This window comes from Labrus mixtus, chromosome 5, assembly GCF_963584025.1.
Source record: "Labrus mixtus chromosome 5, fLabMix1.1, whole genome shotgun sequence".
Taxonomy (NCBI): Eukaryota; Metazoa; Chordata; class Actinopteri; order Labriformes; family Labridae; genus Labrus; species Labrus mixtus.
The window spans coordinates 27,980,366-28,004,560 of record NC_083616.1 but is presented as its reverse complement, the minus strand read 5'-3'; the positions used below and the strand labels follow the sequence as shown (position 1 = coordinate 28,004,560).

The following is a 24,195-nucleotide window of genomic DNA, read 5'->3' as shown; positions in this document are numbered from 1 at the left end:
TGAAACACGAAGCTTAAAAACTCAGACGATGTCACTTTTATTCAGTTAAAGCAGACTGTTACGAAGAGCTAAAGCGGGTAGCGGTTAGTGGCAATCAAGCAGGAGAGCTCAAAGAGAGAAACAGACCAGGCACCGATAAGAAACTACATCAGACCCACAGAAGAAACTTAAAGTAGTACACGGTTATCAGGTAACATCAGTAAGTAAGATCAGATAAAATAATGTAAATTCAAACGTTTCTCTCTGTGTCGTGATGTCCAGTAAATCTGCATCTCATTATCAGTAAGAATGTTTAAAAAGTGTAGTTTTTTTAATGCAGTTTTTTCTGGTTTTGAAATTGTTGCTTGGACCGAATTTGCTTTATTTGAGTAATGATGCCGTTTACTAGATTTCTGCTTTTATTCTAATTCTGTGTTTATTGTTTTTGCACCAAAACACCAACACACATTCCTCTACTCGGCAATAAATAAAGCTGAGCCACTCTAGTCAATAATCGTGTTTCCACAGCGACGGGCCGTCCTCGGAGCGTGCCACCAGCGCCACTACGCTCCGCTCTGTTACAAATACGCTGCGAGTCTTTTTCCGATGTTGCAAGCACGCATCAAGCTGGACAGAATAAAACAGCGTTCGGTCAATTTCAAAACACAATATCCCGACTCACGATCGTATTTTCCATCACTTTATCAACATGACGTTAAAAGGGGCACCGGATGAACGACAAAGCAACATGTTGTTTGCACGTTTTTCTCTTTATTCCCGCGTGATCTTGTAGTTCTCCTGTGATGTGCGTTAAGTTCATCATGGCAGCGCTCACGTCCAGAAATGGATCCAGCAGGGCAGGGCGCACGCCATCCGACGGAGCAAAACCGCGACTATGTGAAAAATTTGGGGTAACCTGACATGAGTAGACGAGTCACATCAATAATTTCCTGTCACATGTGATGCTACTTAGCTAATTTAAATCAGCCAACAGAAAAAGCCAAAAGGCTACAAAGACAAGGAGCTCAAAGCTGAGAGCCGACAAGTCAAAGCAAAAGCCAAACAATCAAAAAAAGCAAAAGCTGAAACACACCCGCTGCTGAAAACATTTCAAACTGCAGCCACAGGTCTCTGTCGTCAAATCGAAGATGCTGCAGATTAACATCTCGACACCAACTGATACAGAAAAAACAGTTTCATCGAGCAGAAACAGAAACAAAGGTGAGACGTATCTGAAAGAGTCTCGACTCAGACTCTGTTCCTGGAGCTTACGATAATTTCTACAATCTTTAACCCACTTTGTCAAACTTCGGTTTCTGTCGGTGCTTTGTCGACTTGTATTTTCCAAAGACAATAAATTAATAAATACATGTCTTGGTGAAAATGTCGACTCTACTTTTTAAGATAAAACATGAACTCAAAAAAACAGAAAAAGAGGGTGAATGTTTTAAAAGAGATTTTAAATTATAATATCTTCTATTTAAAGATGTGATCCATAAGATGCTAACAGATCTTAAATGATGATGTTTGATATTTTTCATGAATGAGTGTCTCAAAGCTTTTCACAAATTGCTAATCTTGTTATTTTAGTCAACACCTCGTGGCCGTTCCTCTACCACCAGGTATAAAAAGATTAAATCCCAAAACACCTGAGGGCAAAATCTATTTCTGCAAAGTGAATCCAATTTAGATCTTTGCCGATAAACCGATCAAACAACGAGATCAAGGTTCGAGGGATGATTAGCGGACGCTTTCAGTCACTAAGGGGAGAGTATCTCATCCTGATTCCAGGTTAATATCTGAAGTTTTAGAAAGAATTGAAAGTAAACGATATTATGTAATCTAAAAGTTAAACAGGATGTCTAATAAAGAGAGAGATAGTTGTTATATAGAAGAAGGTTCCAGGAGATTATGTAAAGATTGAGCTGAGATTTACATAAAGTTTTAGAAACATTAATTATGTATGAGAAAGCGCCAGGAATATTTGAGTGTTTGAGGAACGTTTCAGGTTCAGTTGAGAGTTTGAACACCCACAGCAAAACGAAAACGACCAGAAACATTTATTGTACGAGAGGTTCGCCTCCTGTACAACAAGGTTTCAGAACAAGTCACAGAAACATTCCCAAACTTCAAATTTCCACCGACTATTCTAAAATTTCTGAAGTAGCCGGACTGCGAGGCAGACCAGGAGGAAACGGGAGAACAGAGGGGGAGTTAGAAGACGTTGTTGTTGTTCTCTAAGGGTTTAACTCCTCACCCAGCTTGTCGGAGGAGGTGATAATGTCAGTGGGGACACACGAGTCCAAGTCAGCGTCCATGATGCCGAGGGGGTCCAACTGGGCCACATGGTGCCCCCGGATCTACAGGGGGTGACAACAGCACAGAGCCCACCCGGGACAGGAGGAAGAAGAGGAGGAGGAGGAGGATGGAGGTGAAGAAGTGAGGAGGAGTTGGACGAGGAGGAGGAGCGAACGAACGAAACGAAGGAGAAGGAATGAGGACGAGAAAACAAGACGCAACAAAACAGCCGATAAGGGAGGCGAGAGGACGTGGAGAGGCGAGTGGATGAGAAGCAAGATGGAGTGAAAATTTGGAGGAAGTAAAAGAAAGAGAGATAACGTAAAGGAGAAGAATAGAGAGAGAAGGGAATCATATAGAAACAGGGTTTGACAGAAAAACGAGAACAGAGGAAAGAAGGCAGAAATCCAGGGTAAAAGTATAAAAGACGACCAAAGAGAGGAAGAGGAGGAGAGAGGGAGAGAGAGAGAGATAGAGGGGGCGGGTGGGAGGGAAAAGCAACATTAACACCACAGACTGGAAGCAGTTTGTTTTTCAGCTCTGTTGTCTCACCGACGTCCTGGAAGCCGCTATTGACCGGAGCATCATCAAAATTCACACAGCTGATTCCCAGAGGATCCAACTGAGCATTGTGATGCCCCATCACCTAAACACACACCCACACACACACACACACCTGGTTATCACAACACAACCTGCAGTGAAGGTGCAGGCCTGGTTACTGGAGGTCTTCACGGGTCAACGTTAAGGACAGACGATGTGATGAGTCTGATCAGGAGTCTGACTGTAACAATGATGCACTGGTGGTGATGCCACTTCTCGTGTGTGGGTTTTTATCATATCTACTATCAATGACAGAGTTCACTTTTTCCTGACAGCTCACCCGGTGGCACCTGACTCTAATTTGGACAGTGACTCAGATTCGGCAGCGCAGTTATAAGACGTTCACAGACAAATTCTTTCTTAATGTTTAAAGTCATGTCGCTGCCATTTAGGCAACAAGTGAGGTAAGCTCAGCTCGCAATCCTAAAGCCCTGCAGAACAGTACCACAGAGACACTGAATATAAGCAACTGACTCATTAAAGATACAGTATGTACAATTCTTATACCATGATGTCTAAATTTATCAAAAATCGACTAAACCTGTTATTTTTGTTGAACGCTTATATTACCTCAAAAGTGATCAAAGCCAGAGAAATCCTTCATTTTATAGTTGTAGCAGGATGTGTGTTGTCGTGTCAGCCACCATGATAGACACAACATGTATACCGTTGCCATGGAAACACCGGATGTCAAAGACCGCTACATAAGGAAGTGGTAGCTGCTGCTGAAAGCTGCCGAGTTGTTGCTTTATATGTGATAGAAACGTCATGTAAATTATACTCGGATACATTAACTTGTCTGTAAACATTTTCTCTTCCTCAGGTCGGTTTCGCCCGGTCGTCTTGACTACTGTAAACTCGGAATTAGTTTTCATCGGGGAGGGTGAGTAGTAGAGAGAATCACTCCCATGATTCCCCGCACACCTCGACATCATCTTTGTTATTGTTTTGACTAAGAGCCCCCTGGTGGTGGAATTTACTCACTGTACGTTTAACTGATTTTAGCAGATTTATTCATTGGGTTTGCTTGTTTTGGAAGCAAGGATACATTGGTGGTAAAATCCGGCTCTGATTAATAATCTTGTGCAAGACGAACCCTAAAGGAATCCTGACCTTACAAAAGCCGTGCACCAAGACCTGACGGCCTGTGCACCGACGAGCGACAAAGAGTCAGCTAATTTTAACCTGAAACTTTCTATTAACGCTGTCTTTACCTGTTCTTACCTCTATTGGGTCTGTTTGTTTTAGAGTGTACTAATGTTCAGCATATTAATGCACCTGTTCCAGAAACTTTTTCATTCTGTTTCACACTGGACAAACAACTTTGGACCTGTGAAGACCTCCGTTAATCCCGCCGTACACCATCAGATAAAGAGATGTCAGGATGTTTTGTAAGTCTGAGCATGCTGCGCTTCTGTAATGTCATGTTTTATAAAATACAGAATGTTGTTTTGTTATTTCAGTGCAACCCCGTTCAAGTTGCACCGACTATGAACCAAATAAACATGTACTTATCATAGATATTTCCAATAAAACATTCTGCTTTCATGTTGAGAAACTTTGAATTTATATCCTCCTGATTTACTCACTTTCTGAGAGGCATCAACAACTCGCACTCACTGGAATAACATTCAACTCTACCATGGATTAAATGTGTTTCTGCATGCAACAACAGCTTCTTAGAATAATAACTCAATTTCATGATTGCTCGAATATCAAACTGTAATAACTAAGTCATTAAATTAACAGACATTCAAACTTTTTCATTAGTGATGTGCTGTCACTACTGAGCTGCACTTCTGTGGGGGGAAAATGCAAGTTAAATATCACACACATCTCAATAACAAGACACACAGAGGAGAAAACAAAACATATTTATCAGAATTTAAAAAAGTATTTTTCAATATCAAGGAGACATGTTTCTCCAGGATAATAAGAGTGCAAAGTTAGGTTTTAAAACATCTTAACTAATGTCACACTGTTAAAAAAAAAGCAGCTGATCAAATTTCATTTATGTCAATGTTATCTCTACATCAGCGGCACCGAACTGTTTGTCATGTGCCTTATAAACACACAAAAGAGATGTTTGTGTATTTACCTCTTTTAACTTGTTCTGACTATTTTAACCCCCCCCCCCCCCCCCCCAGTGATATTCCGTTTATGGCATTTTTAACGTCTGAAGAGGAAAAGTTCAACATAGAGGAAGACAAAAGACAAAAAGTTTTAGGAGACGTCCAGAAAACAAGGAAGTCTTATTTCCTGGTTTCTTTTCTATTCCTCCAACGAGGACGTCTCAGATAAATAAACCCTCCTGTATTGGGAACCTATCATTAGTTTTCAATATGATCATAATATGTACCCTTATAAAGGACAAGTTCAACCAAAGAGTCTTTGGGAAGAGTCTTCCCAAACTTCCCCAAATGTTAGTCTAACACTCTGCAGCTCTTTATCGTTGATAACTAACTAATAAGCTTTATGTGCAGATATTCGACTCTTGTTTTTGTGCCTGTGTTACCTGGTAGGCCCTGATGAGGGACTGGACAGCCAGGTGATCCTCCACCAGCTTCTCCACGTTGGGCTGAGCTCCGACCAGAGAGGAGAGCTGAGGAGCTGAAGCCAGACCCAGAGGAGACTGGTACGCTGCACCCGGAGGAGCACCGGCGTTAGCATTCCTGAAAAATACATCCCACGACTGGAACGGAGGAGGAGGAGGAGGAGGAGGAGGAGGAGGAGGAGGAGGAGGAGGGAGAATGAGGCGAGGAAGACATGGGTAAGAGATAAAGAGAGAGAGAGACAGGGGAAATAACATTAGACTTTTTATAAATGATAGAAAAAGAAAAGTCTTTAGAATGTGCTTTGACTTACATCACGACATCTTAAAGATATTTTTTGAAAAGTCACAATGTTATGAATGATTTTTTTTTTTTACGCTCTGATCCTGATCAGTTACTGGATCGCTGGCGATAGCTAACGTCTGTGTGAGATATAAAAGAACACATTGGACTGCTGTCCTCATCGTTCTTTCTTGTGTTCGACACTTATTCAGGATTCAGCACACACTTGTTATATGCTGTCAGTAAATGCTAAATGGATTTGAGCTTGTACAGTTATTTTCTAGTCTTCTGACTACTCAAAGAGCTTTTACACCGCAGAAAGAAACTGTATGTATGCTTTGGTAAGAGGCACTCAGGGAAACCGACACAGCCTTTTTTTTCTGCCGCAGCTTCAGGTTTCCACTCAGTGACTCATGAGTCCAGAATGAGCTGAAAAACCACAGACTGCAAACATCTCACTCCCAGGATGAGCTCAGCGCTCTCACTACAACACAAAGACATTTCAAAACTGAACACTCTTCACACAGTTTACTCCCTCTCTCCCTCTCTCCATGTTTCAGCCTTTTGCTCTCTTTAAGTATCAATCAATATTTACTGGAGGACTATGACTTACGGTAAGTCGTGCCTACAAACTGCATAACCCGAGTACACACAGCAGGTAATTACTGCAAAAAGACGTTCAGGAGGGTGTGGTTACAACAATGTAGTTTAAATGTGTTTTCCAACATGTGCTTCTGTATTCTTAGCCTGTTTGTCTACATCCTCTCCATGCAGGAATGTTCTTGTTTTCTTTCATGCCTTAATGTGGTTTTTTTACCACCAACTTGCACGTCACTCACATATCATGCAGCCATGTTTCAATATTTAACCCTAATGTGCAGCTATACTTTCTACTACATAAACGCAGCAGTGTTTGGAGTAATTTACCATGTGGTGAAGTAGTGGGGGCTTTAAGAATTTACCTTCAGCTTCACTGCAGCGCCATTTATCAGTGAATAAAGTAAAAGAATAAATCAAAATGGAGACCAGTGAGCGAAGGGGGGATGGCATAATCAGCTAAATGAAGCATTATCTAATCAGCAGAGTACCGAAGCATTTCAAAATCTAAAACAAAACAGAGATCAGCCTGTTTGAAGCTGCTTCACTCCACAACGATCTCAGGACTCAGCTGCTGCTGTAAAACCAGAGTCAGCAGAAAACAGCAGTGGAGAAATGTCAGCTGTGTAACCTGTCATCACTGACCACTGTTCACTACACTGATCCTCAGAGCCCAAGAGAAGAGATGTAGGAATAAGTATTTAAGTAATGTATATTAGTGCAATAGTCCTGCATTCAAAACCTTAATTATCTAATTATATGAAGGGTATTCAGTCTGTTGACTGCATGATACAACCTGAACTTCAGATAGGCCTGCACAATATGAGAAAATGTTCTATGAGCATTAAAGTCGTCAACATTTTTGTTTTTTTAATGCTTTTTGGTACGTGATTTGTAACGATACAATCTGTTATTTCAGTAAGTAAAAGTACTGTCTAAGTTGATCTACTTAGTGTTGCTGGAGCATTTTGACCTCTAATAAGTAAAAGTATTGAAGCATTAGATCCCAAAGTCATATTTCAACCAAAAGCTGCAGCGGAAGAATGAGAGAGTGCTGTCTACATTTTGTTAAAAGTGCAATTAAGACAGTGTGCAGGAGTTTGCCAGCAATATTTGGTAGTTTAAAACAAGAAATAGACAATATTTGATGCCTTTGACTTGTACTTTTGTTGGCGCGATATGGAAACAGACCTGATATCGTTTGATTTCTTTATAGATTCAAGATTAACTGTATTTGTCCCACAAGGGGAGAAATGTGTCTCTGGCTCTTCACACATGCTGCAGACATGAAAAGACGACATTAACCATCACTCACTTTCAACTAGAACTGAATCAAAGTTGAAAAATCTGGTCATCATCCAACTATTAAAATGTACGCCTGCAGTGAGCGAGCATCGTTTACATTCAATAACGTCATATCTTATAATTAAATTCAGACTTTTGCGATGCGTTTGCTGCACATGCTCATATTGCAATGACAATAAACTTGTGATTAATTGTTTGCAGCCATAACTCCAGCTTTAATATTGAACTCACTCTTTTAAAAAAAAAAAAAAAAAAGGCAGAATCTTGGTCAAACACGACCACAGACAGATTTATGTTCGTTATAAAACCGAACAGCAACCTTGAAGCAAATGATTTCTTCTGCATCACCTTGGATGTGACATTACAAAATGAATCATTTCATCTGAGATCATTACCGAGAAAAGCACAAGTCGACCTTCGTAAACCTAGCAACAAAGGACGCTGGTAAGAAGTGCTCTGAAATGGAGGTTTTGAAAGTGCCTGTGCAAAAACCACTGTCAGTGATCACAGGTCCTAATGCGTTTACTGGCATACACTGCTTTAAGTTTAGAATAGAAATTGAATAGAAATTACTTTATTGATCCCAAACTGGGAAATTGTGGGCAATTTATTGGCAAGTAATTAACCTTTAAACGATATTTCTCATATACCTTTGTAGATGTACTGTTGTGGCCAAATGGCCATATGAATTATTTACAGTTAAAAAAACGAAAAGAGCCAAACATTAATTAATTTAGAATTATTTGTTTATATTATTGTTTATTCTGGCTTATTTTGGTTTTACATTTTGTTAATTGATTTGGGGGTATTTGTGCATTATTTCTCCCTCTATGGGGCGGAGCCGCGGCGTGTCGGCAGTGTAATTTAAGTTGATTAAGGACACCTGGGGTGAGAGTGAGAGTGGGGAAGCGGAACAGTTTTTTGACTTAATGTGATGGCTTCAAACAAAATCAATTAGGTAAGCCGTTGCTGAACGGGTTTAACACGCTATCAAATAAAAACAAAAGGCAGCCATGACTTTGGATCCGTGGCCTTACTACCTTACTTTTTAAACGCAGGGAATCCCCTTGTTACAGGGGATTTTAGACATTTGAACAATTTCATCATCTACAACCCACAATTGGATCATCATTAAAGCTGGTATGTTCTTGTTTTAGCCATTGATTGACAGTTTACTTATGCAAGCACTTCCTGGTGCACTGGGAGTGTTTGAAATCTCCGACACAGAATCTTTTGCACGTTGTTCTGGTAAAAGATCTAAATGAAACAGCAGGACGGGTCAGACAGGTTGAAGGAGTATCCTTCCAAAAAAAGGCAAACAGACCATTTGAAAACATGCCACAAGACTCGTTTAAAAGGTTCACTGACTCTGAAACTAAACTCTGAGACTCAATATGTTCCTCCTGGCAGATGATGCAGAAATCATTTGATGAAAACAGTCACATATGTTAGGTTAGAAAATATTAAGACTTCTCATAAGTGTGGCTTGTACCCAAAGTTAAATAATCAACGTTAGTCTTAAGTCTGCACTTTCAAAAACACAAAAAAACTATACTTTGCTGGGTTTAAAAATTATTCTTGTTTAAATAAAAAGTTTATTCTATTCTACCTCCTACCAACACTAGAAGACTTCAAGAAAACGTTTTAAAGTTTGACATCTCACATCTTACACCTAGATTTTTGTTTCGACTATTTCCGATCCTGCTCCTGGAACAACTTAACAAAAATGAAAATGAAAAATGAAGCAGATTTTGGCCTTGTGTGTGCAGTACTTTGTATTATCTGCTGTGACTGAGGCTCTGGTTTGTTGGGTTAGCTTAAGAGCTAACAAGCAGCAAGTTTAGTCTCAACTTTAAAATGTCTCCAGAGCTAATTTCTGCTACGCTAACAACATTTCCTAAAAGTATGCCAGAATCTAACTTCACTGTATAGCTTTATGTTGGCAGAATAGGGTTAGGGTTTGCTGCTCTGTGTTTGGTGCTGGAGGGACAGAAAGTATTTAATGGTTGATAAAAATCTGAAGTTGTTTTTTTTCCACAAGCTGAAACTGAGGAGGTCAGATGATATCAAACATGTTTGATTTGAGCTAAACATCAGGACAGAAAAGAGACTGACCTAAGACGGATGCTACTGAGTTTTACAACGACATAACACCAGACAACGGGATGATCAGAGAGCACTATGTATTAGAGGTGGGGGAAAAATCTAAAAATATGTAAAAATCGAGATTCAAAACTTCCAAAAATCAAAAAAGGAAATTGGCTAATCAGTCACTCCCTGCTTAGTGCTAAGGCTAGCTCTTAACTCAGTAGGATGCCAAATGGAGCAGCAAGAAATTCAAAGACTTTGAATCCATGAATCCAGAATAGTTTTGAATTGAAAATATTCTGAATCGAATCGTGAGACACCCAAAGATTCCCAGCCCTACTCTATATTCAGCAAGTCTCTCCTATTTATATTCTGTCACTGAAGGATTGTCTGCAACAGTTAAAGAAACAGAAAAAAAGATCAGTGTAAATTCAGCATTAGTGTAATCCGACTGTTTCTAATGACACCAATCAGTCGGGTTTTAATCTCATGTAATCACCGTGTGTTTGTGAATGTGTATAACTATTATTTGTTAGTGTGCTTGTATATGTATCGTTGCAGGAAACCCCCTGACCTCAGTCTCAGTGGCTCCTCACAATTAAAATAAAGGATACATAAGAAATACTACAAAATTTAACAGCAGGCTGCAGATACACGGTGAAGCGGTGACTCATTCAAGAAACTCCGGCTAATTTGGCTGCCGCCTCCATGTGGTTTCCATGGTGATCATTGAGATCCAAGGAGTCATGTCTCATGACAATAACATGGAAAAATCAGTGGAGGTCGTAGAGATACCTGAATGTTTTTAACGCCCTGAGTATGGATCTAAAGGGAGATTAACCATTTTTAACCATTAATTTCTTCTAGTAAAATTTCCACTGAACTACTTCAAATAAAAACAATGGGCAGGTTGTGTATGTAGCTTCCTGCTCGATTGCAAAGCAGCAAGGTCACACTGCCCAACTTTACATAACATCTCACTCACACACACACACACACACACACACACACACACACACACACACACACACACACACACACACACACACACACACACACACACACACACACACACACACACACACACACACACACACACACACACACACACACACACACACACACACACACACACACACACACACACACACACACACACACACACACACACACACACACACACACACACACACACACACACACACACACACGATTGACTGTGTGTGTGTGTGTGTGTTACCCTCAATGTTCACATCTCAGTTAAAGCTACAGAGGATGACAAATATACCAACAAATGATGCAGATTATAAACTCAAAATAAGAACAATTATAAAGATTCTTCATATCTATTAGTCCTAAAGAGAGGATAACAAAACACAACAAATCTTAATAAGAGTTTCTGTTGTAAAGCTTAGCTACACTCCAGACATGTTTTGAATCAAAAGATTTTTTTACAATTCAATTAAGTTTTTTCAACTTCGCTCTTGGGAAATTAGCTTAAGTTGCATGTTTCGCAGAACATATCCTCTTTTCTACAGTTTTGTAGGAAGCTTGGGGACTTCAATAACAATTGTCTCACTAATAAAAACAAACACATTTCTGTTCTTGTCGAGGATTAGGATGGATTAATAGATGTTGCTTCCTAACACTTTTAAAAAACAACCCCAACATCCACCTGGTTGAAAGGTTATCACATGACTCTTGCCTGCCACAGTCTGACCTCTTACGTTGGACGCTAAAACTGCTTCGTCATGTGACAGAGCCTCAGGAAGCTAAAATTAGCCTGACTGTCCTTTAGCACCAAGTTAAAATGTGTTGTTGGCGTCCCTGTGGAGAGATCACTGAAACACCACCAGTTTCATTAGGCCTGACGGGGGCGCTACCTCTCACCAGCTGTGCAGTGTGTCACCTTCACGGATGCAGTTTCACAAAAAATGTCTGATCAATTGTGATCAATTGTGGTCGCTGGTGGCGCAGTGGTTATTGCATGCGCCCCATGTATGGAGGCTATTGTCTTCCAAGCGGGCGACCCAGGTTTGAATCCAGGCCTGTGGCTCCTTTCCCGCATGTCGTTCTCCTCTCTCTCTCTCCCTGATTTCCTACTCTATCCTATCTCTACAATAAAGGCACAACAAGCCCAAAAATAAATCTTTATCAAACCAGGCATGAAAGCCCAGGTACAATGATCTGATATTCATTTGTCACTCTACTTTAACCTGCAAGTATGTTTGCATTACATACTGTGCTTCTCTTCGATATGTTTTGTCCACCTGACATATTTAAGTTGAATACAATTTTACGTTTTTTTTTTTAAAGCTTTTTTTATATTTAAAAAGGGGAGACATTTTCCTAAGGCTGTTGGAATCTTAGGATAGAGAATAATCTAATGCAGATAAATCCCTGAAAGTATTTTTTGTACTTCTGAAAAGCAGATGTACATCATAACTGTGACCATGTGTGATCACACATTGGTTTTTCGACAGCGGTTTAAAGTAGTTTACAGTTCATGACTTTGGCCATTGCCATGTTTTTTTTTGAGTCATTAGTGACCATATTTGAACAAGATGGTGGAGCTGGGGAGGTTAGCAAACACTGAGTCGCAAACTAATGCTAGTGCTAGCTTGGTTAACAAGGTGCAGTCATCATTCACTGTAAATGCCGTATGGATTAGATGCGATTTCAAACTTTAAATCACCCATATAAAAGGAAGAAGAACAAGAGAAGAACAGCTGCCTCCTTTCTGTCTTTGAGCAATTCCAAATGCAGAACAAGATATTTTTCAGGTTACCGTGGTTGTCATTTAAAAGGTCGCCATGCCTTATCACCATAATAAATCTCCTTTAAGTTCTCCAGACTTGCACTGCCCCTTCCGACCAGCAGGGGGCTGCCACTGCTGCTTACCTTGTGAACACTCTTGGGGTCCTCCAACCAAGCGTAGTACATCTCCTCCACGTAGTTAGAGCTCGTCCCGTTCAGGAACGGCTCAGAGGCCACAGGTGCAGTGTAGCACCTGATTGGCTGAAACGTCCTTGTGCCACCTGTGGAGGCGACTGTGATTGGCCGTTGCTGGCCGACAGTCTGAGCCGCCTGTGAGGCAGTTAGCGGACGCAATCGCGCCGCACAAGTCCTTAAACGATGCATTAGCAGTCCTTAAAATGTCACACACACGGTGGCGGTGGTCAGGCCGACGGGCCGGACGTCCTCAACCTCAGAATGAAGAACAGATTTTAAAAAAAATCACTCCAGCAGGGTCAGTCCCAGATCAGAGAGGGAGGAATCAAACATCCACTGTCCACTGGTTTATTTGTCCACTGAGAGGGGAGGGGGAGAGACACAGTGTTAGAGCTTGAATGAAGGTTGGTGTGTTCACGTTTCTAACACCAAGAACCTTGAACCTTAACAAGATCATAATAAACATGAACTTTTCACTCTTCATTCATGTGCAGAGAAAAACCCTGGATAAGTGCTGGTATTACAACACAGAGGCTTAAAACAAAACGCTGCCAGAGAAAGACAAATGTTACAGAAAAAAAAGAGCAAGGGAACAAATATAATGCAAATTGACCTTCACAGTGCTATAAGACCAAAGGTGAAGCTATTTCTTTTTCTAGAGTTAAGACAGCCTGGGACCATTTGTGTTTCTTCTCTATGGTAAATCACTAACATTAGCCCTTATAGATAAGTCAGATAACACTGCTGTGTGGGTTCATAACATCAACATGGAGACACACAGCAGCTTTCTCCAGGAACTGTCTGGATTAACTTTACTGCTGCTTTCAGATACTTCAGGTTGATCAGATTTGTTTGTAGATTCTGTGTGCATGACAAGTAAAACCTCTTAGAGAGCTTGTGTTTTTTTTTTTGTTTTTTTTTCTAATGGAGTTAGCATGAAACTTTTGTGATCTAACATAGGTTGGGAAAATCGTAACGCTGCTAGGCTTTTACAAAAAACACATCATGTCAATATTTTATGAGATATTCTGGTTTGGCAAATGACTTTGCATTTGATGACTGTGCGTGATACAAGGCTTGTGATGTTAGTTTATTAGTAGATGACTATAACAGAGAACATGCAGAGAAAGGGGAACACACGCAATCTATTTTCCTCCAGTGATCAGTGGGCGATCAAAGTATTTTATTTGTTATATGGCAATGGTTTATACTTTCTCTTGTCCATGAATATAAATATCCAGAATTAGTACTAATGACAATACACATTACAAGGTAGAATGACTGATATTTTAGCTACAGCTTGTTCAAACAGAGAACCTGCCAACTGTTTCTCCCTTTTCAATGTATTGTCAGATTTACACTCTATCTGTACCTCAAAGAGACTAACGCAGGAAACACATTAAGGGGTAAGGCTGTCAAAATGTCAATGCTGCTTTAAAACGATCCTTGTTATTCTAATGACGGGAAGTACTTAAAAATAACTACACAAGACATGTGCGTAGGAGAGGAATGAGTGCATTGAAATAGCAAGAAAACTAATTGTTGCCAATGTTTTTGTGCAATTTAGACAGTGTGCATGAGTTGCCTGCAATGTTTGGTATGGTATTGGTATTTGCAACATATTGGAGTTCAATTCTGATATGGCGTGACAGCAGTAGCTCAGTCTGTAGGATCTGTTGGCAACCAGAGGGTCACCGTGCGGGACAAGTAGGAAGTTAGTCTGGTAACTGAAGAGGTGCAAAGTGATTTCCTGAGTACTGCCTAGGTGCCCTTGAGCAAGGCACCGAACCCCAAACAGCTCTGGTGCGTTCCCTGTGAAGCAGCCCAACTCTGACATCTCTTCATCAATGCCTGTGCACAGGTCCTGTTTGTGCATGTGTGTTATTCTGGCCTATATGTGTGAGAAGCATGACTTTAAATAACAGTGTACACGAAATTTAATAAATAAAGAATGTAAAAAAAAAAATAAAAAAAAAGTTTAGAAAAGAATTTCAGAATATTTTTAGTTAAATATCAAAAATTTAAAAAAAGTTATTTCCAGTCTGCTTGGACTTCTTGTTCTGTCTCAGCTGGAGCTTCTGCGTCTGTGTTTTGACCTTGTTGGGTCCCCACTCCCTGCCTGCCATACTCCTTCCCGCACCCCGGCCTGAACACGCCCACCACCTGCTCGATCAGCCTCCTGATTGGCTCTCCGAGGGAAACCCCGCCCGGACATAGGACTCCAAAGCTTTGTCATTGGCTACGCTACATGTCCGTCACTTTGTCCTTTCACGAGTCCTGAGTTCCTGAAATGTACTAGCTGCTTAATCAAAACATAGTAAAATGCCGTTCTGTAAATGTTTAAAATGTTCTAAAACAAACAAAAGCGCCTCAGATTGTGAAAGCTCACCCTGCACCAACTGCAAATATAGTTAGCTAATTGCTAAGCAGTTATGTAATTAGCCGGTTAGCTTCTACATCTGACTCTTATTAGTGACCATTAGCGCGTTTTGCCAGCAGCTATATGACTGCTTATTGAGTTAACTCAAACACCAGTTTAAATTTTAACACCATGTTTATGTCTTATATTGAGTAAAGCATCATTTCGCTCTGACAGATGACCGTTGGTCTCCTGGCTGTTTGTCAGTTAGCACGAAGCTAACATGCTAACAGGTTTTGTCTCTCAAAAATTCCTCAACACTGATTTTTCTTCTCTTAAATCTGAAGCTGTGGTTGAGCCTACGTGATAAACAGCACATCAAACATGTTCTCTGTTGACATTCAGATGCTATGAGATAATAAAGTCCTGGTTACTGACCTCGATAAACGAGTTGCAGCGGCTCCCCTCTCGGCCGGGTATCCAGGATGCCCTTCGCCTCTCCCGGTAAAACGATGACAGCTCGGGGTGCGGAGCGTGGACGTGAGGCCTGGGTGGAAGTGACGCAGCAGCGACGTCATGACGCAAAGAACATGAGGGTTTTTTTTTACACAGGAAAAAGTTAATTCAAACATAAATCAAGACTAGGGGGGATTATATATATATATATATATATATATATATATATATATATAAAAATAAAAAAAATAAAACTTTTCCAAAAGTAAACATCAGGCAGACAACAATCTGGAGCAAGGACAAAAAAAATTCAACAAGGGCCAGAAATCATAACAAGAATTTCGATCAGTCAGCACTTATCTTTCTAAAAATCCTGCTAGATTTCATTTTTTTCAGAGATAAGAAAAAATATTTGAAATCATTTATAAACCAGTCAAAGGAGGGTTTGCTGTTTCTCCACTTACTACAGTGAATATGATATTTACTCATGAGTAAAATAACATTTACCATGTCAGTAATTGAAGGGTTTAAATTATCCATAAAACAGAGAATACTATAAGTATCAAAAGATGGAATATCATTAATTTTTAGCGACAACCAACTCTAATGTTGACCCAAAATCTTTGAGACACAGGACAGAATACAAACAAGTCTCTTCAGATTCACCACAGAAAGCACAAGGGTTCACATCAAAATTGAGCCTTTTTTTGAGAAATGCAGCAGTTGGATAAATCTGGTGAATTATTTTTAAAATGGGTTTCTTTCACTTTAGGGAAAACAGACATCGTAATATATTTGGAATGTGCTTTAGTCAGAACAGAAAGCTCAGAAAGGGGGGGGGGGTGTAAACTGTATAGGCCTACTTTCTTTTCATCACATCATTATCCTATTTGTAGGAGCCCCTGAAGTCCCAAGTTATTATCTTCTGCGCAAAAGATAGTCTCTTTATTTGTATCATATCAGAGTTAAATTAGCACATCATAGTTTTTGTGATCATGGCATTAACACAGACCATTTCCACACCTTCTGGAAACACAGAGTAATTCAGCCTTGCAGGAGGTGAAACATGCAATGCAAAACATTTTTGTTGTGAGTGATTTTTCTTTCTCAACTATGTAGCTAGGCAACATTGCAGCTCACTCTTTGTTCAGGATAAATATCTAATAAAGATTCTGTGAGCAGCCAGCTAATAAGCAGCAACACGAAAATTAAAGTTCAAACCTCCAAGACTGACTGGATAAGTCATTGTGACTGAAACTAAAGGTTTGGGAAAAAATGACTTTCTTACTCAATCTGAGGGCAGGGTGTTACGTTCCCCAAGATGGCTAGGGGATGAGGGGAGTAACAATAAATTAAAACCCAAGGAAAAGAAATAGGAACTAAATATAAGCAAAGTTTAAAATGATTTATTAACAAACTAAATCAAAATGTGCAACACAAAACAAGCTTCTTCTAAAAAACACAAAACAAAAGAGAAGCCAATTCAAAACTAACACTCAAGATATGAACAATAAGGCCTTTATTCTTGTCAAAGACACACGCAGTCCAACAACCCACTGGCAACTGGCAGCCTCCTCTCCTGCTCTTTATAGTTTGCCCCTGATTAGTAATTAGCCACAGGTGTGGCTGGGCACGCTGAGGCTGAGCAACACCTGGGGAGCACACACACAGGAGAGAGAGAGAACACACAAAACTACGGCACGTAACACAGGGACATTTCTGTGATATTGGGGGAAATGGGGTTGTGTTTTTTACATGGAGAAGTAGGAGGTTCCTGGTTCCACCTCAGACAGGAGCCTTTCTGTGTGGAGTTTGCATGTTCTCCCTGTGCATGCGTGGGTCTTCTCCAGGTACTCCGGCTTCCTCCCACAGTCCACAGACATGCTTTTAAGGTTAATTGGTGTCTCTAAATTGCCCGTGTGAATGTGAGTGTGGCTGGTTGTCTGTCTCTATATGTCAGCCCTGTGATTGACTGGTACCCCGCCTCTTGCCCAATGACAGCTGGGATCCGCTAAAGCCCGAGGTTGAGTCTGAATTCTTGAGTAACTAAAGCGGTCAGATATATGTAGTGCAGTAAAAGGTCAAAGTCTCTTCATCAAAGAATGAATCAGCCGTACGAGGTTTCACATGACACAGCAATATTTAATAATTAAATTCTGTTGAAAGGTTTTTTGCGTTACCACAGATAACATGTTTACATTTGCAAAAAAAAAAGATAAAACAAAAATCCTATATAAAATCATTTATTAAAATAGAAAAAGGTGATGAGATTCTCTGTGTAACCATGGCGACGCCTGTCTATCAATCAGACACGCCGTGGTACACACATACAGTACACACAGGTTGAGCATAAATATATCTGCAATCTGGAGGTTTCCTTTTGATTATGAGACTTTCCTGCCCTGAGTTTGACCTCTCAGGCTGTTTTCACAACATGGATGTAGTGTTGTAGTCAAGACCTCACTAATCGAGAGCAAGACGTACCCGAAGCCAGAGTGCCCCGTTAAAGCAAACCTGATCGTTTGTGTCATATCCAGATCTTAATAATACATCCATGTTGTACTTCCTTATCTACCTGCAGTTTGCAGCCTCCTGCCTGACAGACTGAACTCAGGGCATCTCTGCTGTGGAGTCGGTTTCCTCACAAGTTATCTTCCACCTTCAAACCATTAGCTGAATACAAACAAGACAGTGTAAAGGAGCAGTCTGGCATTATTTTATATATTGTTAAAAACTAATCTTATGTGCAGACCCAAACAACATCGTGTGAGTAATGTAGAAGGAAACTCCTGCGCTTCAGCTGCTCCACAAATGGAGGTCGGTGCTCTAAAGAGAACGACCTTAGACGTTTTAAATATAATTCAGTGGACTCCTTCACACGCGCAGGAGCCAAAGAAAGTCCTGGAGCAGAGAGGCAAATGTATTACGGTGCAAAGAAATTTGCGCCAAATAAAATTTGCATGTGGTGATTTGTGTGCTCCGAACTTTCTTTGGATCCTGCCTGAGAGAAGGAGTCCACTGAATTATAGGTTGAATATGTGAGTAGTGTTGTCATGATACCAGGATTTGATACCACGGCAACAAAAATAGAAGTCCTACTCACCAAATAGTGGTTAATTTCTTGTTTTAAGTAATCAAAAATCACAGCTAACCTCCTGCACAATGTCTAGATTAGGCAGAGTTCAAGAGGTTTCCTGCAATTTTCAATGGATTGATTCCTCTCCTTTGTGCACCTGTCCAATGAAATATGTATATTTTTTAAGCTTCTGTCCATTTTGATAAAATCAATCATTAAAATAACTGAGATTGTATCGTTTAAAGACATCAGAAATATCAGAGTATCACAAATTCTGACAACTTCTCGCCTTTCAATGGTGTCTGACCGCTCGTCTGTGGCTCTCAGCTTTAATACCCACAGCAGTGTTAGTTTGATCTGCACATGGGATTCGTTGATTTTTAAGAAAAATGTGGAATTTCCCCAGACTTATTCAGACTTTAACGTCAGCAGCAGCAGAAACCTTTGGCTGACTGTAACTCGATGCTCTTGTCAGTCTTGTGTCAGATGTCTTGTGAGCTCCGGCCCCAGCTGCTCTCAGTCTCTAAATAACATCAGACCGAACAGTCTGTCCTCCAGAGTTTTTTTTTTCCTTTAAAGAATAACAATGTTGGGGAAACACTGATTTATAATTTTTGGCATGAAAATGATCAAATGGCACAGAGTTAGCCCTATAAGATACTTTAAATCCTCAGTCGATTCCTCATGTTCAATGATTTCTGTGCAAAAAACACCCCACACCTCTAATTTAAAATATACTAAAGGAGATAAAAAAACAAAAACATGATGTTCTCCTCTCACACGCAGTGCATCCAGGTTCAATAACTGCAGGGTGCTGTTCACTGGCTAAAAATGCTAGCAATGCTAACAGTCCGTGAACAGCAGAAGAAGCCAGTCCAACAGAAACATTTGGTTTTCTTGGTGAGTAAAAATCCCTGGATCACTCCTGGTGTCGAGTGACTTTGATGCTGGTTGCCAAGCAAAGAGAGAAGTTTAACGTCCTGAATGTCACCTTACTTGTCTGTGCTGCTGCAACGCCCGAATTTCCCCTCTGGGGATCAATAAAGTACTATCCTATGTTCGTGCATGTTTAGAGAAGTTTGTTCAGTTTCTCACATTCAGGTCACGTTGGTGTGCAGAGAGTCTGGACGCTTTCAGGACTTTAGAGCAGATGTTCCATGTAGCTGAGAGTTGAACGGATCATTTCCACCTTTAGTCACTTCAACACTGTAACAGCAGCAGTTTAAACATCATTTAACGCCCAACCTCCCATAAGTACCCAGGAGATTTCCGTACAGCCTGGTGGCAAAGAGGCCGACCAAAACCTGCAAAACAGCAACTCAGACCTACTTGAGTTGATTTCCTATATTTCCCATAAGGCCTCTTACCAACCTTCTAATGAAGCTGTGGGCCGGTGATACATCATTAAGGTTTAACAGTGTTGAAGTCTCTCAGGGGAGAGTTTCTTTGTGGTAAAAAAATAAGAGATGAGCGCGTTCATTCCCTGCAGAGACATCAGCCAGCAGAGCCAAAAGCATCAAAGTACCACAGATCCAGATCCAGAGGAGAGAGAGTTCTGCACTCACACGTTGTTGCATACTGTGTTTTTACAATTCTGCAGAAAAAGAGAGAGAGAGAGAGAGAGAGAGAGTGCCGGGGCGAACAAGGTGATGGAGATCAAGCGCACCGCACACAGCAGCCGGGGTGCGTTACATTCCTATGACAGTGCTGAGCAGAAGAAAGTGCAATCAGACGGCACCAGTGCTTTCATTCAGAGACAGAAAGAAAGAAAGTAAGAAACAGGTGTGTAAGCCCCGCCTCCAGTGACCTCTGTCCTAAAACCAGCCAATCAGAGTGAAGCTCCTTACTCCTTTCAGCTGGATTTTAGCCCAGCTCACGTTCCCTATCAGTGGGTGAACGATCCAACGCTTGGTGAATTCTGGTTCACAATGACAGGAAGAGCCGACATCGAAGGATCAAAAGTGACGTCACTATGAACGCCACAGCCAGTTATCCCTGTGGTAACTTTTTCTGACACCTCCTGCTTAAAACCCAAAAAGTCAGAAGGATCGCGAGGCCTCGCTTTCACGGTCTGTATTCATACTGAAAATCAAGATCAAGCGAGCTTTTGCCCTTCTGCTCCATGGGAGGTTTCTGTCCTCCCTGAGCTCGCCTTGGGACACCTGCGTTACCCTTTGACGGGTGTACCGCCCCAGTCAAACTCCCCACCTGCCACTGTCCCCGGAGCGGGTCACGCCCGGGCTGGGCCGAGCGCATTACAACAGAAGCGAGAGCCACCTCAGGGCTCTTCTCTTGGCTGTGGCTGTAGGTAGGGACAGTGGGAATCTCGTTCATCCATTCATGCGCGTCACTAATTAGATGACCAGGCATTTGGCTACCTTGAGACATGTTTACGTTTCCATTGACAAAATCTTATTGGTTAGCAAACTAGCAATAGTGGATCATTTACAGTAAAATGTTATTTTGGGAAAGTTGCAGCTAACCAGCGTTAGTTATGGCTGTGCACCTTTAACTCCTGTTTGCCCCCACAGGTGAGCCAGTGAGATAAATGGCTTGGTCGTATTTTGATTAAGAGGACGGGGGAGTGAAATTAAACATCTTTTCAGAGCAGAGATAAAAACATGTCTGAGGCTGATTCATTCTTTGCGTTTGGGCGTCACTGTAAATATGTCTTCTGTAAATATGATTGGCTGGTTTGGTGACAGATAGTCACTGTGTCACCTGTAGACGCAGAGATTTGCACTTCAAATAAAGAAAGAAAAAAAGGACAGACTGCAGAGAACAGTTGCTGCTTCAGTTCAGTGCCGCAGTGTTCCTGTTTGTTTGGGTAGATTTCCCAGTCCAGTGGCGTTGTCCGGATCTTAGACCGGCAGTCTTGGCTCCAGGAATTATGTCCTGGCTCATTCTAGATAACCAGCACTGAGTGAGTAGGTACTGAGGTGGAGTAAAAAGAGAAGAATAGGAGGAAGAGGAGGGGGGGAGGGGGGATGTCACCCAGGTGTGGTGGGTGGGCGGGGCCCTCACATCGGTTAAACAGGTGGAGCAGGGGCGGGTCTTTGAGGCACCAGAGGCTGGGCTGCAGCAGAAGGTTTCGGTTTTCTGAAAGAAAAAGAAAAGTGAACAATGAACCCCAATGTCTCCTCTACATTAAAACACCTGATAAAGTAACAATGAGTAGGAATTCTGGAGGTTCTTACACTGGAGGAGGAGGAGGCCTCAAAGAGTAGGACGGAGCGGTCCTGCTGGTCTCCACCACCTGAAAACACACATAAATAAACACACACAAATAAACACACATAAATAAACAAACATTAATAAACACACACAAATAAACAAACATTAATAAACACACACAAATAAACACACATAAATAAACACACATAAATAAACACACATAAATAAACAAACATAAATAAACACACACAAATAAACACACATAAATAAACACACATAAATAAACACACACAAATAAACACACATAAATAAACAAACATAAATAAACACACACAAATAAACACACATAAATAAACAAACATAAATAAACACACACAAATAAACACACACAAATAAACACACATAAATAAACAAACACAAATAAACACACACAAATAAACACACATAAATAAACACACACAAATAAACACACATAAATAAACAAACACAAATAAACACACACAAATAAACACACATAAATAAACACACACAAATAAACACACATAAATAAACAAACATTAATAAACACACATAAATAAACACAAATAAAAAGTGTCGTCACTTCTTCATCTGTCACTTTATACTTCTCTTTATTGTATCTACATGTATGATGGACTGTTTCAAACCATAGTGTAACTTTAACTCACCGTAATGAGACTCTCTTTGTTAACGATCATTATTAATGTAACACAAACTGATGATTTATAATCAGTGCTACTCAAAGACGTGAAGTCTTTTCCTCACGATGAGTAACTGAATAGTTTTAAAACCGTTTAAAAAACTGATCAAGTGTAAAAAAAGAAACTTCACAGAAGAGAGCAGCAGCAGTATGATGACACAGTATTTAGTAAAGTTGCAGTAGTATTATTAAAGATGATTTTAGTAGAGCAGGTGACAGGAGTGTTCTCACAGAGCGAGTATTAAAGGTGTTTTTTTTACCTCCTGTGGTGGCAGGAGCTGAGTGTGGTTCTTCAAACGGAGAGAGAGCAGAAGATGTAACGACTTATTAATACTGATTAGTTCACACACACACACACACACACACACACACACACACACACACACACACACACACACACACACACACACACACACACAGTCTATAGTGTAAACTCACCCCGTCTCTGACATAGTCGTTTCCGTTGCCCCGGGGAACAGATGGAGGCTGCGCTCTTGGAGGCGGTCCTCTGCTGGGATTGGCCGAAGCGGCACCGTCAGCCCTATCAGACACGAGGTCAGTTAAAGCAAAATTCAGTGTCTTACTGCTATCAGAGTGCATTTGAACGCAGCACAGGGGACAGTTTTAGCATAGCAGTGGGTAGTTTGAGTGTCCCTGAACATAGCACAGTGGACAGTGTGAGAGCAGATTTCATGGGGCCCTTGAATGCAGCACAGGGGGGGACAGTTTTTCAACAGTTGTGATAGTGTACTTGAATGCAGCACAAGAGACCGTTCTAGAGCAGATTGTAAGAAGAGGAACGTTTTTTAGGCGTTGTCAGAGGGTTAGTGAACGCAGCACAAGGGTCAGTTTTAAAGCTTCTGACAAAGTGTCCTTGAACGCAGCACAAGGGACAGTTCTAGGGCAGATTGTAAGGATGTCCTTGAATGCAGCATGGAGGACAGTTTTATAGGAGTGGTCAGAGGGTCAGTGAACCCAGCACAAAGGTCACATGATACACAAAGTGTCCTTGAATGCAGCACAGAGGACACTAGAGAGCAGTGAGAGCAGCTGTCTCTCCCTCTAAAATGATTATTAATAGAAAAAAAAACAGCTGACTCGACCTCTGCTGTCAGCTGCTGCCGACTGTCTCAACTCAGGAAATGAAGGAAATAAGAGCTCATGTAATGAACAGCATTTTCAAAGTTAAACTGGTAAGCTTTCCTCACTTCCATGAGCACGTCTTAAAAGCATAATCTGCGACATTCTGGATATTAAAATAACAAAAATCAAATATACCCTTTGCACATTTATTGTGGAGTAAAAAGTGAGCAAAGTCAAACCCCCCCTGGATTTGTTTTTCTCCGCTCTGTGTTCATGTGGACGGCATATCCTACAGCTTGTTTATGTTTCACTCAGAGACTCGAACATGTTTCACACATATTTTAATCGAGTGAGCTCCTCCCTTTCCAACCGTTAGCCCTCCCATCACGAGGGGGGAGAGAGACGGCCCCGCCCACTCGGAGCGCTTTGTCTATAACTGAGGGAGAACCAAGAGACTTTTTAAACCAAACAAAATACTTTCTATGGTCTAAAAAGACAAACGGATCGAACCAAATCAATTTGAGACAATCGTCACTTGAAATTGGTTTTCAGATCTTATTAGAACTCGTCTGCTGCTGACTCTGCCTCACAGAAACCTGAGAGTGAAAAAGGACGCGTGGAGACAGGAGGGGCGGGGGACGGGGGACGCGTGGAGACAGGAGGGGCGGGGGAC

General features: G+C 41.0%; 2 protein-coding genes across 6 annotated transcripts in view; both read right to left on the bottom strand.

The window, feature by feature from the left end:
* The window catches only part of ogdha (oxoglutarate dehydrogenase a), a 32,428-nt gene extending 16,837 nt beyond the window's left edge, over positions 1–15,591 (bottom strand). For 3 of the 4 annotated variants that reach the window (XM_061039103.1, XM_061039104.1, XM_061039106.1), the window contains exons 1-4: positions 15,454–15,591; positions 12,606–13,015; positions 5,396–5,572; positions 2,237–2,339 (exon numbers count right to left, since the gene is read on the bottom strand). In XM_061039103.1, the coding sequence (XP_060895086.1) occupies positions 2,237–2,339; positions 5,396–5,572; positions 12,606–12,845 (520 nt within the window). In that variant the 5' untranslated portion in view covers positions 12,846–13,015; positions 15,454–15,591. Of the gene's footprint in view, positions 1–2,236; positions 2,340–2,829; positions 2,924–5,395; positions 5,573–12,605; positions 13,016–15,453 lie in introns of all 4 variants that reach the window. The other variant, XM_061039107.1, reaches the window with a different exon arrangement.
* Positions 15,592–17,592: 2,001 nt separating this feature from the next.
* adam9 (ADAM metallopeptidase domain 9) overlaps positions 17,593–24,195 on the bottom strand; it is a 45,836-nt gene continuing 39,233 nt past the window's right edge. Inside the window, exons 21-24 of one of the 2 annotated variants that reach the window (XM_061039121.1) lie at positions 22,878–22,980; positions 22,700–22,729; positions 21,745–21,803; positions 17,593–21,646 (exon numbers count right to left, since the gene is read on the bottom strand). In XM_061039121.1, coding sequence (XP_060895104.1) covers positions 21,577–21,646; positions 21,745–21,803; positions 22,700–22,729; positions 22,878–22,980 — 262 coding nt within the window. In that variant the 3' untranslated portion in view covers positions 17,593–21,576. The remainder of the gene's footprint in view (positions 21,647–21,744; positions 21,804–22,699; positions 22,730–22,877; positions 22,981–24,195) is intronic. The other variant, XM_061039122.1, reaches the window with a different exon arrangement.